Source organism: Coturnix japonica, chromosome 6, assembly GCF_001577835.2.
Source record: "Coturnix japonica isolate 7356 chromosome 6, Coturnix japonica 2.1, whole genome shotgun sequence".
Classification (NCBI taxonomy): Eukaryota; Metazoa; Chordata; class Aves; order Galliformes; family Phasianidae; genus Coturnix; species Coturnix japonica.
This window is the reverse complement of record NC_029521.1, coordinates 25,177,716-25,198,781: the sequence shown is the minus strand read 5'-3', so window position 1 is coordinate 25,198,781 and position 21,066 is coordinate 25,177,716. Positions and strand designations below refer to the sequence as shown.

General features: G+C 34.1%; 1 protein-coding gene across 6 annotated transcripts in view; it reads right to left on the bottom strand.

Moving 5' to 3' along the window:
• ATRNL1 (attractin like 1) overlaps positions 1 to 21,066 on the bottom strand; it is a 396,494-nt gene that overhangs the window by 212,823 nt on the left and 162,605 nt on the right. For all 6 annotated transcript variants that reach the window (XR_004307737.1, XR_004307736.1, XR_004307738.1 and 3 more), the window contains exon 25: positions 4,931 to 4,992. Coding sequence is in view for 3 of the 6 variants with exons in the window: in XM_032445435.1 (XP_032301326.1) it covers positions 4,931 to 4,992 (62 nt within the window). In the remaining 3 variants the exon portion in view is untranslated. The remainder of the gene's footprint in view (positions 1 to 4,930; positions 4,993 to 21,066) is intronic.

Here is a 21,066-nt window from a genome sequence, read left to right as displayed (position 1 = left end):
CCCTATTAGTGCAAACTAATATATGCAATCTAAGGCCACATTTCAGCAGCCTCACTGATCAAAAGACTCACATTGTTTCAACACAATCTTAAATGCTTTCCCCTCATTCTTTTCTTTCTCTATGCTGTTTCTCCTGTCTGGCTGTTATACTTTGACATTAAATCATAGAAATATATATCTAGAAAGCCACCAAGTCATGGCCGTTTAAAGGTAGCAATGTTTACCATACTAAAAGCAAATATAATTAAGATGTTTAGTACTTTGCTGAATGACTTTTCCTTTCATTATATGCAATTTCTACTTCCTTTTCCAGAGAAGCAAGTACATTTAAACCTGAAAGTCTAAAGTCAAAACTCTCCTTATTAAAATCCCCCTTATAAAGAATTTTTTCTGAAGACATTATAAGGATTCTCTGATTTCTAGAACAAAGAACCATCATCACTTTTCTAGTCATAATATATTAAGAACTCAAAACTATAGTGTCCTTGGATTTGATATTCAGAAGTTTGGCTGAAATGATTCAAGATACATAAGAGCAGGAAATTAACTTTGAAACTGCAGAGAGCTTAAATATTATGAAGAATATAATTAAGCCATATATACAGACTAAATCCCAGTTTTAACATATAAACAAATGATATAACTGCTTCTTAATGCAATTCTACTGTTCTTCCAATGGTTTAGTGCAGCTTTTGGAGTCCACAGAATAAGTGCCATACTCTTGCATCTTTTTAACACACAGCCCAACTCCCAAATATACACACACACACTTATTTTTATAACAACATCTTCTTCACCAAATGTTTCATTTGTTACATGAAAATTTCACTGGGGTATTATTTTATTTCTATTCCATTTAAGAAGCCTGTTCCATAAATGACTTTTGAATTAAGATTTCTCCTTTCAAAAATAATAATTAGATATAATATTTTAAGAAGTGGCAGCTTTGCTTCCATTTAGATTTTAGAATAGCAAAAATGTTTTTTTTCGGACTGCTAGACCTCAGCACTGTACGCACTGAACAGCACTATTCACGATTAATATTTTCTTTCCTTTATTCTTTTCTTTTATTTTTTAAGGAAAAAACAAATCTTTCAATTCCTGATACCATCACCATCATCATAATTTGGATGCTAATATGATGTTGCAACTAAATTCAAGATCATACAGCCAGGGAATAAAAATGAATATATCATATGAGATTTGGAACTTTATGTATAAAGTTATGAGATAGGATGTTTCTCATATATATATATATGTCTATCTGTTCCATCCTAGACAATACTTTTTTCATACCCTTCATCAAATTCAACTGTGGTCAGCACTTAATATTTCATTCAGTCACAGGAGAAAAATGCAACCCAAAAAAGGTAGAATTTAAAATCTATTCTTGATTCCTCCTGCAGCTAATCAATTACAGAACGTATTTCTAGATCCTTTGAACTGAGCAGAACATAGGATTCAGCACTTCACCAGGAACAACAAACAGCAAACCTACACTGTGCTTGACATATACATCAGAAAGGGGAAATTTTCCATGCACATAACTGAAGGAAGGCAAACCTCAAATGCACTACATATCAAGAAAGTGCATAGGCCACCTCCAGATTTAAAGCTGAACAAGCATTTTGTACTTTGAGGAACACAATATGACAAAATAAAAACACGGCAAGCTCTAGCATATTCACATGCACTTCCAACTGACTGAAAAGGATGATAAACAAAGAAACAAAATAAGAACAAAGTAATGAAAAACAGTTCTATTCACTGGGGAATTAAATAACTCATCTGTTGTTTTGTCAAGCAACCAATTCAGTAGTACTGGGGAATCTCCTTTGCCTGCAGGCTAATAACAAGAGGCTGCTTCCTCAGGAAATATGAATACATCAGATAACTCTACAATGATAACAAAGCTTCCCGGTGATTCACAGAAAAGAAAATAGAGCTACATTCCACAGTTCAAAATTGAACATGTTCAACAAGAACTTAAATTGGCCAGTGCTGTACAGAACTGTTTGTCCCAGTGGAAGCAAGACTTTTTGTTCCTAAGTAAAGTAAAAATTGTTTAATGCATCACAAAGTAAAAATCAATTTTATTCTAGCCCCAAATAAAAAATCCATTTTTGTTAAGATAACTTGATTTTCATGTTACCAGAAGATATTCTAATTCTGATTTATAAGACTTCTGCTTTTTCAGAGAATTAAGCCATGGTGGATGTGACTTACAGACTGCACTTTGTTTTCATGGCAACCTCATGAAACTAAGCGTGCTATGTCCAGAACTAATCTATCATCCTAACATTTAATTAAAACAAAACCACAACTCACTACAGCATGCTAGTAAAGAGAAGGAATTCACCTATTGGAAATTATAATCAAGAATCGCCCATTTGGGTATTGAAGATCTCAGGAAATCTTACATAATCAGTTTTAGTGTATCCATACAGTCCAGCGGAATGAACCTTAATAAAAAGAACTGCCTTGGGTTGTTGTTACCAACAGTAATACAGAAGGGCATGATATATATAGCTCTTCACTTACATCTATATCTCTGCAAGATTTCATCATATCATAAAAAAAAAAAAAAAAAGGCTTATTTTAAATGCTGCTTTCTGTCATTTCTAACGTGCACAGAAGGATTCTTCAACAGCATATACCTGATGTCAAGTGGCCAGGATTAACGCAAGGAAATCTTGGTTCCATATTTCTTAAGACTCCACTGATTAGGAAACAACCTATGTTTGCTAATCCATAATAGTAAGCAGGCATAATCTGAATACAGCTAAAACGCAGGTATCAGCTGGAAGCTCCACCCCAAGAGTTGAACTAGAGACAGAGGAAGGAACTACTCAGAGAGCATAAAGAAGATGCATACTCAGAGAAAAGCCTGATTAATTAATTAGTGGTTGATATTTTGTATTTGAAATATGTCATACAAAAATAATAATGACTGTAGCAGATGAATATCATTGCCTATCATAACAATACGAATAATTAAACTTGATCTGTATCAATTTCCTACTTGCAGGATTATGAGAAAAAGAAATGAATTTTTTACAACACTCCTTCAGATTTTTGATACAAAAAAAGTTTCCAAGATATTGATGAGCACTGCTTTAAATTTTTAATTACAATCTCACTCAGAGCAGCTTTAGAATTCAGGAATGTCTGGGCTTTCAATTCTGAATTAACTGAGAAAAAAATATATCATTAAAATTAGCAAATATTGGCCATTATAAGATTTATACACACAAAGAAATTAAAGACAAGATAACATTTTCAGAAGTTAAAGACACTCTGAAGATCTAAAGATTTAAAATCTAAAGACAAAGACTTACAAACATTGAAAACTAGACCATAATTTGTAATGTATTTGAAAATAACAGATTTTAGGTTACTGAATGTTTATTATTCAATGTAATATTGGAATGGACTTTCTATAACAGTGGGGATGGAATTTCTTCAGTATAAGAAGGGAGATCATTCCCACTCACAGCCTGTGAAATTTTCTACTGAGATTTTTACTGCTTCAAAGCAGGTTGAAACAAACCTAACTTCTCAGTTGGTGCAACAGCTAAAATTCTTCACAGTACAAGCTAAAAAGCATTGACTAGAGCAACACAGAAGCCACAGTCTCTATAGGCCTATTAGGAATGTGCTGCTTTTACATATCTGATTGCAATTCTGCTTTTAGATAAGAGGTATAACTCTATCCACTAGTGTGAAAACAAGCAAGCAAACAAATAACAAGAACAAGAAACAATTAATTGCTAATTGCTAGTCCTTGCTAAATGTTTATATCATAAATATTCTGCAGTTAGTTAACACTATTGTTCCTGGGGAAAAAAACATCCAGTTTAAAATTTACTGGAATATGTAGTGGTGTCTACAGTGGAAATCTTTCATTCTAATTGCAGAAGAAAACAAAACACAGACAAACCAAAAACAACCAAATAAATACTCATGAAGTACAGAAAAGAGCCAGTTAGCCAAACTGCATGCCCAGGCCCACCTCCCAGGCAGAGATAGTTAACTTGGGGACACAATGCTAGAAACTTTTTATGTCATTATGGCACCAATTTGCAGGAACTCAAGCTCCTTAGATATTTTCCATCCTTTCCCAGATCAGCTTTGCATAGTGTGACTCTGATACATGCTTTTTTATTTCTACTCTTTTTCTTGGGTATATAAGAGAGATTCTGTACTCGTAGACACGTTGCCTGCATCTACAGACACCAGAACACTCTTCAGAATCACAAGCTTGATGAGCACAGTGGACTGTCAGTCTCTGCATTTTACATACACACTGTGGTTACTGAGGAATACATTCATAGCAAGATTTCAAAGAACTGTAAGTAATCCAAACATATCAACTTTGTGACATATTATAAGACAACTGAACCAATAAGAAGTTTTGATCGAGTTTTGTTCAGATCCCAGAATAGCTGTCCAGCTGCAGATGAAGCCAATTCCTGCACTGCTGCCATAACTAGAGCTCCTTCATCACTTAGTGACTTCCACAATTCACCTCCAACTCATAAAGGCATTAACAGTGATTTAGGGTCTTTTAATAAAACACAACCATCACAAAACATTGAACAGAACCATCATTCAGTAAAACAGGTCACAAAAAATCACACACACACACACATTACTGGAGTCAAATAAAGCTGGCTTCTCTTAATCACTGTGATTTGAACTACTGCATAAAGATCAGCAAGGTGTGTGTAAACACTGCACCACTGAGTCTATGAACAATGCCAACAGTCCCAGAGCATGCAGTTTCATGCCCTTGATTCTTCATCAGTGCAAATTAGTGAACACAGCTTAGTTTCCTTTCAGGCATTTCTTGAGATTAAAGAGCTTGGAAAGGTGTTTGATGGAACAGAATCAGTACAATTTCAGTCAGAAAACAGAAAAAGCAATTTACCTGAAGAAGGTGACAAAGAACTGCACCAGATCCATGATAGTATTGTGCTGTGAGAAGGCAATCTGCAAATAAAATAGACGTAAATTACAACATTTTCATAGCCATTTTCTTTTTAGGCTGGGGGTTTATGGCTCCACGGATGATCAGCTTCAGCAGTAATTGCAGTTCGGTGTGCACACACCTGCATTCACCATAAAGTGAGATGAGTAACTAACTCCCATGTCTTTGTCAGAATCAAAATATGCACAATGAAATATAGTCTTTCTATTGAAGCAATGCTAATAGAAATTACCCATGTAACTCTTGCCTGTTATAAAAATTGAAAACAACATGGACAGTACTAACAAATCATATTGACGTAAACCATCTTCTTTATAGTTAACTATTTTTCAACTATCACCATTTTCCATTTTAATTAAAATACTAAAACGTGTTTTCAGAAATGAAAAAAGCATTTTCTACTTAAAATTAATACATTTAAAATATTTTAATTGCACGATATAAAAATGAATGTTAAATTTAAAAGAAAAACAGATTAATCTGGTGCTTAATAAAGCAAAGTATTTCAAAGCAAATTAAAGACAAGGCAACAAATATTCATTTGGCACCACTTCTACAACCTCACATGAACATGCATTAGTTCATCCCTTCACTGTAATTTCTTATGAAGATTTAATAATTATCTTTAAGACACCATACACACACAGTCACATACCCACACTTGCATGGTATAGAGCCGATAATTGTTATTATAATTACTTATCACTGATGTTAAGGACTGCACTTAATATTAAAGTCATATCTGCAAATATCCCTAAGTCCCTGAGTTATTCAGCATTTTATAACTTGTAAATACCAAACTGATACAATACATAACCTTCTGTACTCTTTGAATTGCACAAAGTGATCTAAGTCTATTGCACAAAGTGATGTATCTATCTGGCCTGGTCATGTGTAGCTTTTAGAAGTCTTCAGGCATCTGAGATCTGATTATGACTACCAATTATAACAAATTATTTGGATTCCCCTTCACAGCCTGTGAACATTCTTAGCAGTAAAGGACATAGTTTTAGGCCAGCAAGAGGAAGTGTTGATTTGTAAATTGAAACAAATGTTTCAAAAATCCAAACAAAACAAAAACAAAACAAAAATAACCCCACAACCAACCCTAGACATTTTCTGAACTTTCCTTTTTTTCCTTCTTTCTTTCTATGTTAAGAGAATTATTACAGAAGAAATAAACGCCATCTTACAATTAGAGGATTTCAACCTTTAAAAATTTGCAAGGAGAAAAGGATTTTTCCTGGGTAGATCACGACATTCTAATTGTAATGAAGCTCCAGCTATGAGGGTCTACACGTAGTAAGACAAAGCTATAGGCATCGATATATTTTTCACAAGACAATAGTGAGTCAAGTTCTTGAGTATGCAAGTTCTTTTAGTAGTACAGTATAGGTAACTTGAAAGCAAAGTAGAGGTTAGGAAGATTGCTCAATTAAATGTGTACATTAGATCATGTAATGCAGTTTTCTTGGGTGGAGGAGAAGGGATGGGTAAGAGAAGAGGAAGAGTTGATAAGGTAGGGAAGTCATGATAGAAATAGAGATGGAGAGTTTATAACCAGTGAAACTTGAAAAGATAAGTGTGCGCAATTATTACATGCCTACAACTGGTACTTCAAAATCCAAGGCTTCTTGTGTCCTAGTCTCAAGTTTCATTTTGTGAAGGAGTTGTGAGGATCAGTACAAAGAAGTAAGAGCTACTGCAACTATTTTATGAAAAATTCTCTATAATTAAACTCTGAGCGATTGCTTTCAACTTGGATTTAGCTTTGAAGTCTAGAGCTTCTGTACGAGACATGAAGGACCTGTGTATCTGAACATTTGTCTAACTCTTCTAGTTACCCAGCTGGTTTATGAAAAGAATCCAACTTGTATATCCAAGCCTCACCTTGCCATTTTAACTTTAGAAATATTAGTATATGTTTTCTCTACCAATATTTCTACCCAGATTTTTAACTGGATGACTATTTCAGAGAGCACTGTATAGAAGGACGTATTACAAACAACATTTCACTGGGTGTTATTTCTAAATCTTTATAAATCTTTGGCTACGTACACAATATGAGAAATACACTTTACCCTGGATAATGATATATAAGGTTTCTGCTAAAGCAGGAAAAACTTTTGAACACAGGAATTTTTCCAGGCTCCAAAGGTTAGCATCTGAAGGAGTAGAAATTTTTTTTCCCTGCTCTAGATCCTTCATGTCATTTTCACCTTGGCTATTTTTACTTGCCATACAGAAATAATATTCCAACAGAACAATAGGTCAAGATCTGTTCCACCATGAAAATGAGACAATTTTTAAAGTCTAACCTGGGGACATCTTTCATACGGAAACAGTAAGTCTGGACATAGAATTTTGTATTTTAGTATGAAAAAGAAGCTGTGTCTGCAATTCACAGGAAACCAATCTAGCAAAAGAAAGCAAAAGGGAAAACTATAGACCACTTGTAAAAACATTATCCTGTAGTATCTATGTTTTGTTCTTTTCCTCTAGAAAACTAAAATTCCAAAAGAATACAGCAAGAAAAGCATAGATTTGCCACCAGTTACATCAGTTTAATTTAGGAAAACATCAAACACTTTCATGTGGAGGTGAAAGATCAACACACTCATACTATATACTGCCTTTCCTAAAAATAGAAAATACAGTTTGAAAGAATACAACTCTGAATTTTGACGAGGAAGTTGAATCTAGTGAAAATTATCCTGTTCATCTATAGGAATCAATGGAGACAGGAAGGTTTAGGATAGATGAGCGAGTCCAAAATAGATGGAACAACATACTGTGGGACAAATTACCCTAAGGAGCTGCCCTTTCTTTCTACTGACAACATGGGGAGTCTGTGACTATGATCTTATGTCAGACTTAGGTTATAAGTAATGTCAGGTGAGAAAAAAAATTCTCGCCGAGTTTCTAAATACTGGTTGGCTATTTCTGCAAAACAGTCCAATGCTAAAATAGAAAGAAAAGAAATATTCCCTCTTGCTGGGATGAAGTGATCAGAGAAGCAGTATGGTGCTAAGTGCCTTCTGGCAGAATCCTGCTGCTTTCTGCTGCATAAAGAAATTAGTCCAATTTCAACAGTCCTCTCAGTTCACAAGAATTAATAGTAGTAAAACTTTTATATTGATAACACAGAGAATGAAAGATAACTTCAAGAAAATCAGACTCAAAATCACAGCCTTCATATCAAGATTTGATAAGCAGCTCCTAGAGATTAGTTCTGCATGCTGAAGTCCTGTCTCTCACGGTGGCGTACATTAGATTAACCAAATATCCACCCCTTTCTTTCTCAAATAATGTAATAATTACAGGATATTATTTCCACTACTCAGAATGATGAGAGGTTGAAAGACAATCTAGGTTTGTATCCAAGTGAAAATGACATTCTTAAAGCAGTTTTTACTGTTGGATTTTTTTCCTAACTTGTACTTTGCCTATTAAAATCAATATGCACAAACTGTTGTTTTACTGTTATCTTTAATCACATGCACGTGTATACATACGTTCAAATGCATATCACACAGTGAAAACCTCAATTAATAACCTGGAATTAGTGAAGGGGAAAAACTGGGAGAGGGGAACTGCTATCTAATTTATTTTATTTAATTTATTGTTTTAGTCAGTATGTAAAAAATAACTTTAAATATTAAGAAATTGAATCATTGAGTGTTAAAGTCAATGAGAAACTGAAAGAAAATTAAAAGGCACAGACAAGGGAGAAGTGACTGGTCTCAAAATTAAATAGTAAAGGAAGTCACTGACATCTCTAATACCTGCAGCAACAGAAAGTGATTTTAGACATAAAAATCTTTGCAGGATTGAATTCTTCCTCAAACTGAGACTGCAAAGTTTCTAGATAACTTCATCAGAAACTGCTTCTTTTTTTTTTTTTTTTTTTTTTTTTTTAAAAAAAAAAAAGCCTAGACTTGTTTAAATGGACTGGAAGGAAAATTAATTAAATATGGAATTAGAGGAAATGGAGTAAAGGATTCTTCAAGCAAAGCTGAATGAACACAATGATGATTTCAGCCATAATAAAGAATTGGATTCTAACAAATTATAGACTAGAATTGCTCTAGACTACCATAATAAGTGGAAATTCAATTATATTTATTCATTCAAAAAATAAACATACAAAGTCCCCAAGTCTGATTGTTTGTGTTTGATATTTCTACATAAACCAGTTGCTCATACAGGTTAAATTCACTCCTCAACACATTTCTGAGTAAAAATTATTTGATTTAAAAAAAAAACAAAAAAAGCATTAAAAATAGTAACAATAATTCAATAAAGCAAAACTGAAGTGCTATTATCCTCTTATCAAAAGAAACTATAAAGACAGTAATGCCAGCACACTACTGTCATATTACTGTACCAAATGGCAACTAGGTAGGGAGCTGATGAAGAGATTTGGAATTCTTTTTGAGTCGTTATGTTTGAGAACATACCAACTGGCAACTAATTTTTAAGTCAGAGTTCTGTATTTACTGATGAGACTGGAAGGCAATTTGAAAACATATGCTTTGTAGAATTTGTGTAAATGATCAAACAAAAGCTTCCTGGATGATATCGTAAGAATCATGGAGTCAAACCTATAGTGGCAGGGCATATTTAGCCCTGTAATGCTGTCTGCCAACACTCGAGTACAAACCAGTCATAAGCATGCCAAGACCTCAGCCACTGTAGTGCAGACTGATCAGACAGAGCACAGAAATGCCACCAAACCACCACTTCCTAGCTGGCCAAAACAGGGCAAAAGTTTCTCTAAGGGCAGCTAAAGTAAATGCCTACCAAGCCTCTTCACCTGCACCACAGTCACCCCAAATGTCCTATTCACCAACCCTCGAGGAGAAGAATCCTGTGGCAGTGTGTGCACCTCAGCACTGTTCCAGCATGTGAGTACCCAGAACTCCATAAGAATTTATCGTGTTCCTTCGTTTATACAATCCACAGAAGTTGACACAGAATCAAGTTGTCTTTTATAAATGGAACAGCTTACAAACTGAGCAGAGGCAACCTGTGGAAAATGCATGCAAATTAAGGGGGAAACTTAATTCTGTGGAAAACAAAATGTCTCATGAAATGGCATACTTAGGTAGTCATTCATGTGTCTATTACAATGTGCCTCTGCTTGAAATACAACTTAAATCCCCCCAACAACAATCCTTACAGCCTACAGGAGAAAACTGGCAGCTTCAGGATATGACTGCAGACAACTCCATTAAATCCATATGTTCTGTTCTTCCAATCTAAGCTAGCAGCACTGGATGTTGTGGAACAACACACAAGCACCAAAACATTCTATTTCACTAGTCTTGTAGGCAGCTAATAACTTTGTATTGGCTCTACTAAAAGGCACACCGTTCAAATGAGTTCAATTTACAAAGCTATCCTGATGGATTAGAATAACACACCGCTTACTATTTATCAATATATAATTTGTTTACTCCTGTAGATCATTCAAAATAAAATGCAGAGAAATCAGACCAAATTAGAAAACATTAAGAATGACAGAATTTCACTTTTACTGTTATCTCACATTGAAATCTAAACAGCTGTACCACAACAAATGTATTTTAAAAGTATCTGAGATTTAAGTCAAAATAAGCTCTGAATTATCTCCTGCTTTTAAAGAGGTTAATAGCAGTCTTATTTCTACAAGATGTACAAATGAAGTCTTATTTTATGGAGAATAAACTAGCTGATTGTACAAGTTTCAGCTCACCAAAATGTGAACCTTGATTTTATAATAAAAAGTAAAATAAAATCAGATTCACATGAAGGGAGGTAAATCTACGCTATTTAAATCAAATACTTAGTTAAATAATGCAAAACCCACACTGAATTTGGCATAAAGATCATGTTGCTCAAAATAAGGCGTGTAACACTCATTGGTGATATGTGAAGAAAAGGGCAAAGCATTTTCTTAAACGTGAAAAGAATAATGTCCCAAAGTTTATTGTTATAAATGAAAAGCATGCTATAAAGCTGTTGGAACTATGGAATAAAAATTTTGTATTTGCAGTAGCACTTTTCTTGATTACTCTGGATTAACATATTTATGAGGTTACTCAGCCTCAGGTTTTAACCCACAAATCAAAGGTTTATATCAGCATGGGTAATGGATTACACAAAAGTCTACAGCCTACAATATCCCAAAGGTAGCTGTCTTTCAGAAGATTTATGTATATAATACCACTTTGTAGAAATTACATTTTCTGATCTTTTCCATGGTCCTTGTTGATTCCCGTCTCTAATGTGTAAAACATCCAAAAAGAAGCATTCCCATTTAGCAGAGAAATTCATTCATCCATCCTTCTGTTCCTCTCTTTACCTACAGATAAGGCCATGAAAGGGAGGCTTTAATTTCAAGATGTAAATAACGCTATTACAACAAGAGTAGAAGTCATTGTGAACATATTTGATATAATTAAATCTCTGAAATAAGGTTGTTTTCCAGCAGCTATTCATAGAACAAATACTTCAGATTTGTTCATCTTAAAATTAGAACCATCATAGAATACGCCTAGAATTAGAAATAGGTCTGGCTTGTTTGTTTGGTTGGTTGGTTTTTTTTGGGGGGGTGGTTGTGCTTTTTTTCACCTTTTGACTAGAGCAACATTAATAGTAAATTCCTTTTGACCTCCAAAAAGCCAGGATTTCAAAATGGAATTCTAAAACAAGAAATTGAAATGCTTAGTCCTGCCCCTCACAAGACTAACTAGACAAAAGTTGTCAGGTGGCTCATGCATGAAGGCCTTCTGAAGACTATGAGTATCCAAGTGACCTTTTTTTTTTTATCATGATAGTCAAATCATGACAAATGAAGACCCAGAAATTTCATCAACTGTATGCGGGGGAAAAGACCATTTGCTTTATCATCGTTTCCATTTCTTAGTGAAGATCCACCTCTGTAGTCAGAAAAACTGAGGTACATGGGAGTCAATTACATTTCTGTACATGACAGCAAAGATAAAAAGAGGTCGCATATTAACTTATGTAATTTAGAATATCCCACCTAACAATTTATGGTGTAAAAATAATATCGATTAAGCCTCCCGTGTTGTACATATGCCCTGTGGAAGCAAAAGTGTTCGGTTTTTGTGTTTGATTCTGTTTTGTTCTTTTCTTCAAATGTGAGAGATGGTGTCCACAGATCTATACAACAAGACTGCTTTAATAGACCTGTGGCTGAAAGGACAACTGTTCCCACCAATGGGAAAATGTGAATGACTTCAAATACAGGAGAAGTGGTTAACTGACTTAAAAAATACCCTCAGCCTACTAGACAAAATATGTATATAACACGTAAAGTGTGAAGTGAATTTAATATTCTCCCCCTTGAAGAGGTGATCAAAATCTAGGAAGTGACAACTGAGACTTTCATAAGATAAAATGAAAATTAAATGGTGAGGATTAAGAGAACACATTGTGATCCAATTTTGTCATGTTAATTATACTCCCCTTCATTATTTTCTATTCCTCATTTGAAACTTTTATTGTATTCCAAGCTGTAATAAATATGGAAGATAAAAAAAAATACAAAACAACAACAACAACAAAAAAAACCAGACAACTGACAGCTTACGTTTTACTCAACTTTCTAATATATGCTGTAGAGTCAGGCTGATATGTCATTGATTATATCAGTGAATGATACACTGTCATATCCAGCAAAGTATACAAAAAAAGATGCATGGGGAAACTATAATGCTAGTGAGAGAAAATCTTTGATGTCATATTTCTTAAAAACTGCAGCAAGTAACTACGAAAAGGCTGATGGGTAACTAGCTTTCAAGCAGACTCAGAAGTATGTAAACCAAGGAGAAAAATGGAACCTGTTGAACTGAAGTTGTTTTTCCAAGAGATTATGCTGTAAGGTTGTGAGACTATGAGCTGCCATGCTAGTACATGGGTAATAGCTGTACCATACTCTTAAGTTTCTGCTAAACATCATTTCTGTGAAACCATGAGCTCTGTAATGAAAGCCCCATAGCTGAAATGCCAAAACAAGACTGTAATATATGAGATATAGATACGTATCAGCTAGAAATGCCATCTTTAAGGCTTTTTGCACAGTTCAGCATAGGTCGCCCCCACCTTGTGGGCAAACTGTGAAGCCCTTTGTAAAGGCCTCAGTCATCAAGCAGAAAAAAATTTCAGCATTGGCAACACTTGGTACTTTTTTTTACTCCCTTTTAAAAATCTTTTCAAGTACATTTTCCCAAAGCTCTGTCTAATTAGGTAAGTGCAAATTAACATTAACTACTACAGTAGCTGAACAGCTTTAACAAAATCCAAATTCAAAGAGAATAAACAGTGCTTTTTCCATTAGGGCGCCTTATGCTTTCAAAGAACAAAGGACTTTTCTCAAGGTCCCTATACAACACTAACCTGAACATAGATCATATCATTTCTTATATTGAATACTTCACAATAACTTACAGGAGAATCATTAGAATGCGCTACCTTGATTTGTCTTATTTAAATAGGAGCAGAAAGGGCATCTGCAGAGCAGAATTTCATTTCAAAATGATGAGTAACATCTTTTGAACAAAATACGTTCAAATAAATAAGTCAGGGCAAAGATGGAAAACATCCAGGGAGATAATGACTTCAGTTTCTGTTGCACAGATGCATACTTGAGAATTCTGAACCATCCCATTTGCTGCTCCAAATCTGTATCGCAGGGGAGTTAGGCAATGAGTAAGAAACCTACTTGGAAGAGTAACTCAATAAAAGTTTGGGTATCTTCCAGCCTATATTCATGCTTCAGTGAAATTGTTTCTCTCTTTTAGCTAGGGACATGTTTCAAAAATCCAGTATGGCAATTTCTAAGAAATCCTTTTTAGTTTCCTAAAAATCACAGCAACAAAATGTAGCTCTGCATGAACAGCTTTGGACTCACAGGCCGATTTTAATCACACTACATAGAAGGCTAAGGGTCTTAAAAATACAGTGCCTACAAGACTTTAAAAAAGAGTCGAGATATGGTCTTAAATATAATGGAAGAAAAGACAACAACACAAGTGCGTGCATTATCAGACATCGCAGAAGTAAATGGGAAATATATATATATATATTTATAAAGCAATAATTAGTATTAATTTCAGATAGAACCAGGATGAATTTTCAGGTTACAGCACCAGGCTTCTACAGAGATCAAGAAAACTTGAAGTTCCTTCATACTCCCATTAGCTTTGAGAAGGTTTTTATTTGCTGAGCTGGCCTATATATATATATATATATATATATATATAAAGCTTTTGAGTACAACAGCCTTTACAGGGAAAGATTACTCTTGTAAAATGAGAAAATATGGGAAAAGTTATAAACAACCAAACCACAACAACAAACTTGCTTTGACTCTTAAATGTTTTCCTCAAAAGTTCTAGAAAAAGAAAAAAAATTCTCAGAAACTTTCCCATAAAATCATCATATCTGACAAGCTCAGCTACTGTATAAGCCTGAGCAGGCTTTCATGAGGGTAGTACTGAGCAAAGTATGGAAAAACAAATATTAACAATGACATTCTCAAAGAGATGAATACCTTTAAATATAATTCTAACTATTTGGCTTCGAGCATAGCAAAGTGATGAAAAATAAATTAAAATCATAATGTTTAGTCCCTACAGAGTGAACTTCCTCACACTCACATTTTAAAGGTATTTTTTCTTGACAGAAGCCATATGTAACAGAGATCCTCAGAGTATTCCATGAAGGATTTCAGTGCACTTTCTGGTATAAGAATACTACAGAAGCCTTCTCTAACATATCTTCAACTAAATGCATTGACTACACTCAAAGAGAAGGTATTGTGATATTTTTTCCCCAAGGCTTACAGAAATCCTCAAGATCAATCACATCTTTTTGCCCAAATGAAAATTTTCTCAGGGTTTTCACTGAGAAATGGGTATACGTAAAGAAAACATTCTCTATTTTTTTCAATATATTAATACTGAGGCCTAATAGTTGTTTACTACATACAAGCTTGCTTTTAAATTATTTTATGTATTTATAGAGGGCTTGATGCTGATTCATTTGTTCATTGAAATATTAACTTGTCCTGCTGGGAAAGATTCTCACTAAAATAAATCACGTGACCATATTCAAATGTTATAAGAGATTCTCATAAATGAGATGTTCAATATAGTACGTATCCTATATCACTACAAATTCATTCTCAATAATCCTTTTTGAAATTGGTAAGTCAAAGTGTTTTACAAACCAGTTGACTGTATAGATCTGAACCTAAATCAGATCAAATTGAAATACAGGAAATTCCACTTAAACTTAAGCTGTTGTTCTGTGGTTTTGTTTGTTTGTTTTTAACAGCAAGGGTGATCGAAAACTGGAACAGGTTCCTCAGATGGGTTCAGATTGTCCATCTTTGTAGATACTCAAAATCTGACACTGCCCTGGGTCAGCTGTTCTAGTTGACCCTACTTTGAGGGGTCAGACTATCTCCAGCTGGTCCTTCCAACATCAATCAATCTGTAATTCTTTGATTACTCACGATTATTTCCCTTCTCATAGGCTGCTACTGCAGTCTATTAGGCTCCCATGTCAGTAACAGGAAGCAAGACAGAGAAAGGATTTATGAGAAAGTTAGTTTTCTTTCAATTCTTCTAAAGCTGACAATTACAGAGACATTCACATTAACAGTGTTAACTAAAAGCAATAAATAGTATCTATTTCACAATGAATTTACTTGTTTTCCATATGCATTACCAATGAAGTATGCTTTTTTGTAATTTCAAAGCAGATTATGTCTACTGATATCTCAGATGGAAAAAAAAAAAGTACCAACGTATTGATAGAAACAGAGTGATACATTCTAAGTTTGTTATACGTTTCAGGAAAAAATGCCCTGATTCTGGTAATGACAAAAAAAATTATTAAAACTATGATGTAATACCATGCTGATCATATATTTACTGCAACATGCTATTGCAGAAGCACTAATGTATATAATATAGTTTGTAAAGAGCAAATCTATGCTTTCATCATTGGGGTGAAGTATTGAAATGGAAAGATGCTTGTTAAAGAGCTTTTTTTGTAAAATATCGTTTGATTTTAATCTACCTAAAGTTAAAATTGTTTTTGCTGATAGACTAGCTGGAAGGATGATCAACTTTTATGACCATTGAGCCTTTTCAGCCCCTTTTCCTTTATTAGCTATATTATCTACTTATTAAATTGCAAGTTATTTGTAATATTTCTAACTGCTGAATGCAATAATTGAATATTAAACATGTCCTGTACATGAATTGTGAGAATGTGCTGGCAGGTCTAATCTTTCATGAAGAAAAACTAAAGCATTTGAACTTGCCGAACACAGAAAAGGTTCTCCATGACTATGGAGAACTAAACAGAACTAATCAGGTTTTGTGTCCCACAGTGAAAATCATCTTATTATGATGGATATTTTACTGCTACAGAAAACTCAAGGCTCATGTTCTAACCCAAACACAAGCTGCATGTGCTGACATGCAAAATAAGATCTTGTACAGGAATAAACCTCCTTGGCAATTAAAAAAGAAGAAAGAAAAAAGAAAAGAGAAAAGAAAGAAAAAAAGAGAGAAGAAAGGAAACGAGAGAAGAAACAAGAAACAAAGATAGTTTATAGATATATTTCAAGATTCTCAAAATTCATCTGAACATCATCTTGGTCAACCTGTTCTAGCTGACTGGTTGAGCAAAAGGTTGGACAAGATGACCTCCAGATATCCCATCCAATCTAAATCCTTCTATTGTTTGTGTGATAGTAATAAAAATAAGTGGTGAGACCTGAGACTGCCAAGGTAAGTCTACTTTCTATGTCCTAATTCTCGAGATGCGTGAAATCTTAAGAATGGTATTAAAATTCTTTGCACTTCATTTAGAAACTCAATAGCTACAAAATTCAATACAGAATACCAATGAAAAATAATATAGATTAATATACATTACTTCATATATAAACCTGGGTTGCTTGAAATGTCCCAGATATCAATAGCACTACAACTGGATGTAACAGAAAATCTATTTATTAAAGCTTATGGTAGCCATAACCTTATTAAGGTACTACATTTGAATCCAAAAAAGGGGTTTAAGATAAAATGCAATGGCAGTCACCAACAATGAAATTTTAAGCCATCTGATTGCACAACTAATCCCTGGTGCTTTGGAGTTCTTACCTTCAATCAATCAAACTTAAAAGTTTAATGTAGCAAAGAGTACAAAAAATCCCTTCATGTTTGCATTCGTACTGTACCTGACTTAGCTAAAATGCATCTGTTCTAGAAACAGAAGGCTTAATTTAATCATCAACAGAATTTGAAATTGTTCTTCATCAGTCCAAATATTAAAAGAAAAAAATAGTATAGAGAATGGACTGATTAAAGTAATAAGAAAGGATGACTACAAAAAAAGGAGTGATAATCCTGCTTTATGTTGAGAGCCTTCATCTGTATGTACATACAAAGATCTATCCTCCTTTCAAAGAAGTAATATTTGTGAATTATGGTTTGATTAAAATCAAAGGGAAATCTGTATATAGCATATCAGCAAACAGAAAGCACAGCTATCTTCAGATAAGATCTAGAATTTCATTTTCTGGGGAAAATGTGTCACACACCTTCAACACTGAATGGTCTATGAGGCAAGTCATCTACAAATATGTTTTATTGCTGAGAATGAGCATGAGAAATAAGAACTCCTAAGCAATCCAGTCTCTTTGTGTGAAATGATCACTGTCCAGAAGGGGGAACAGGCTCTTTAGTGAGGCCAGTTGTGACAGGACAAGGGAAAATGGTTTCAAACTAGAAGTGGGGAGATTTAGATTGGATATCAGAAGGTTTTTTCTACAATTAGAGTACTGAAGCATTGGCACAGGTTGCCCAAATTTGTGGAGTCTTGGAGGATGCCTTGTCCTGGGATACACTCTGCATCAGGCTGGACACAGTTCTGAGCCCATGATCAAGCTGCAGATGTCCCTGTTCATTGCAGGGGATTACAAACAGATGACCTTTAAAAGCACTTTCTAATTCAAATGATTCTGTGATTCTACAAATACATTTCAATAGCGAATCATCTTAAACAAAATTTCTGATGCCTTCTCCATACCAAAGGAAAAATTTATTCTTATTTTTCCTTTGCTTCTTAACTACTAAAATTCTATCTATAAATTTTATTCACTGTATTCACTGTACTAAAATTTAAGATTCTGACAGGAATCAAAGATATTAGAACTCAGTGCAATTTCAGGTTAACTCTTCCTTTACTGAACATCTGGAACAGGCTGCCCAAGGAGGTTGTGGACACCCCATCCCTAGCAGCATTCAAGGCCAGGCTGGATGTGGCTCTGGGCAGCCCAGTCTCAGGGTTGGCAACCCTGCACATAGCATGGGGCTAAAATAAGATTTTCATTATAGCCCTTTTCAACCCAAGCCATTTCTATGATTCCTCGACTAAGTCATTATACCAATGTTCCATTTGAAACATCTGTTACATTTTGGAAGTTAAAAATTCTGAATAATGTAAAAGGAAAATTAACTCTCTCAATTCAACACAATGCCTTAATCATTTTCCATAACATTTTAAACTCAATTTATCTTAAAATGTGTGTTTAAAATAAAACTCTAAACTGCTTCCCAAAATTAAAAAACAAATATTTAAGTAACAATTGGTCTACTCTTTGGTGGAGATAAAACAGCAAAATCACCATAAATCTTATTCAAAGGGATTTCAACAGTATGGTACATCACACTCCATCTGCTGGCAGATGAGAGCTAGCAGAAGGTTCTGTATAAAGACAGAAAACTTTAAAATGCTATAAATAAATAAATAAATAAAAAGGACCTCGTATTAAAACTTTGTTAGTGTTGAGGAAGCCAGATTGGTAGCAGAATGTTTTGGGTTTTTTTGCCCACAGATTTCATTACTTGTGGTTTATCCATAGTTATTACTGATCTATTAAATAATAGAAATTCAGAACTTTATACTTCTGTGGGTTTGCCAGTTATACAGAAGTTGACTATCTAGGGGAGTTTTCAACATTTGAATTGTATTTGGAGATATACTACCAGAGGCAAAGCCTGATGATTCTAAGCAGATCAGCACTTGGAAACTCAGGCTAGAGCTAAAAACTTGAGTTCCAGAACAATCAAAACTAACTTTTTGAAGCTGAGATCTCTGAAATCTCCAGAGCATCCTCAGCTTTAAGAGACTGTCAGTCAGAAACTGGATCAGACTGACCAAGACCTTTCATCCTCTGCATGGGTGTAAGAGTCACCCTGCATGGGTCAAGAAACACCTTACACTTCAGTCTCTGTTTCAGATATAACACTGTTGACTTATATATATTTCAGTTACATTTCTAAAAGAGAATCTCACTGTTTTCTATAGAATAAAGATAATAGCCATATAAGTGTTAATATTAAACTTGTTGTAGGAGAAATTCACACTTTTATTATTAGTTTTTTAGTCTGTTCCAGTGCTGCACTTATGTCTCATATAATAGAGCTTGGTTTAAAATATAAGCATCTATAAAAAGGTGATACAATAATACCTCGTGCTAATAGTGCCATTATCAAGCTATATAATTATGCCATTATTTTGCCCAACTATGTGGCTTCACGCCCAAGGCTGTTGTTCCAGCTGGGAAGAACAACTCACAGTAATATGATGCATTACGAAATTTCCCTAAGTACGTAAGAAATTTCATAACTAGAGTGCATTTATGCAAGCAAGATTTATATGAAATGAAACAGTCTGCTGATTTAGATCTGAGTGAGATATCGTGTCAAAATTGTCTCCTAAGAATCAATACAAATTGAAATACACTTTGAAGACTGATAACTGAAAAGCAAAAAATACATATAATTCCCATGTATTCTGTAAATAATCCAGCTGTTAGAAATTAGGGTGATAAACTGTAAACAGGAAAAGCTAAAAAAAAATTTAACGCTCAAAAGACGTTTGCATCTCAATGCACATAAAAACAGCAGTTACATATAATGCTAAGTCCAGCATCTGCAACATTTCTCGTACACCTTGAATCTTGTCTGTTTCCCAAACTATAACACATCTCTTATTCTTAGTTCTTGAGAGTCAATGAGTTCCAACAATTCTTGGCATCATTCTCACAAAAGAAGCAAATCTAAATTATGACATCAGTTGCACACTGACTTAATAGTAAATTACCAAATCCAATTTACTCAGGACCTAGTAATTTAGTTTCAGTCTAATTTAATTCAATTTAAGCTGTTATATACAAATGTTGATTAGTAGCCTATTGCATAAGAATATAAAGCACTTAAGTTTAAGTCACCGCTACTTAAGCTACAGCAGCATTATTCTTTTTTTGTTGTTGTTGTTGTTGTTGTTCTTTCAAAGATGGGATTGAAAAGTATCAGGAAGTATAAACAAATGATATTAAAATCAAGTCTGTAATCCACTGCAGCTACTTAAGCAACACGCTTTCCTACTATGCAGAAAAATAAATAAATAAATCATTCTTCACAAAGAAATCAAGCTACTAATATACTTCTGTCATTTTATACAACAGCCACATGACATGGGTTTATCCCTATGAAAGAAGAACCATAACTACAACTCTAAAAAATGCAGGCTACTAACATTTGAAATCTAGATTTTAATAGTGCAGCAACAAAATACACTTTTAAACTTCTCACCCGAAATATGTAATCTGATATATTTGGTATCATTTCTTCTACTGCATTGGACTGCAATGTATACTCAGAACACAGTTTTACTACCTATTCTTTTAGTTGACCCCACTTAATAAATAATCCAAATTTTTTCATCCCTGAAAAATTCTGTTCAAAAGTCTCAAAAATAAAATAAAACAGAATGTTGCACTCCTCATCCTGCAAAAACATAATATTGTGCAGATTCAGAATAGTGACCAATTACCCAATTTTTATAAATTTACTTTACAATTATTAAAACTCAGCCCAGATTTTACATAGTTAATCTGCTTCAATACATTAATACAACACAACTTGCATCTTAGATACCAGCCCCTGCAACTCTAATACAACTAAATATATCCATATCCA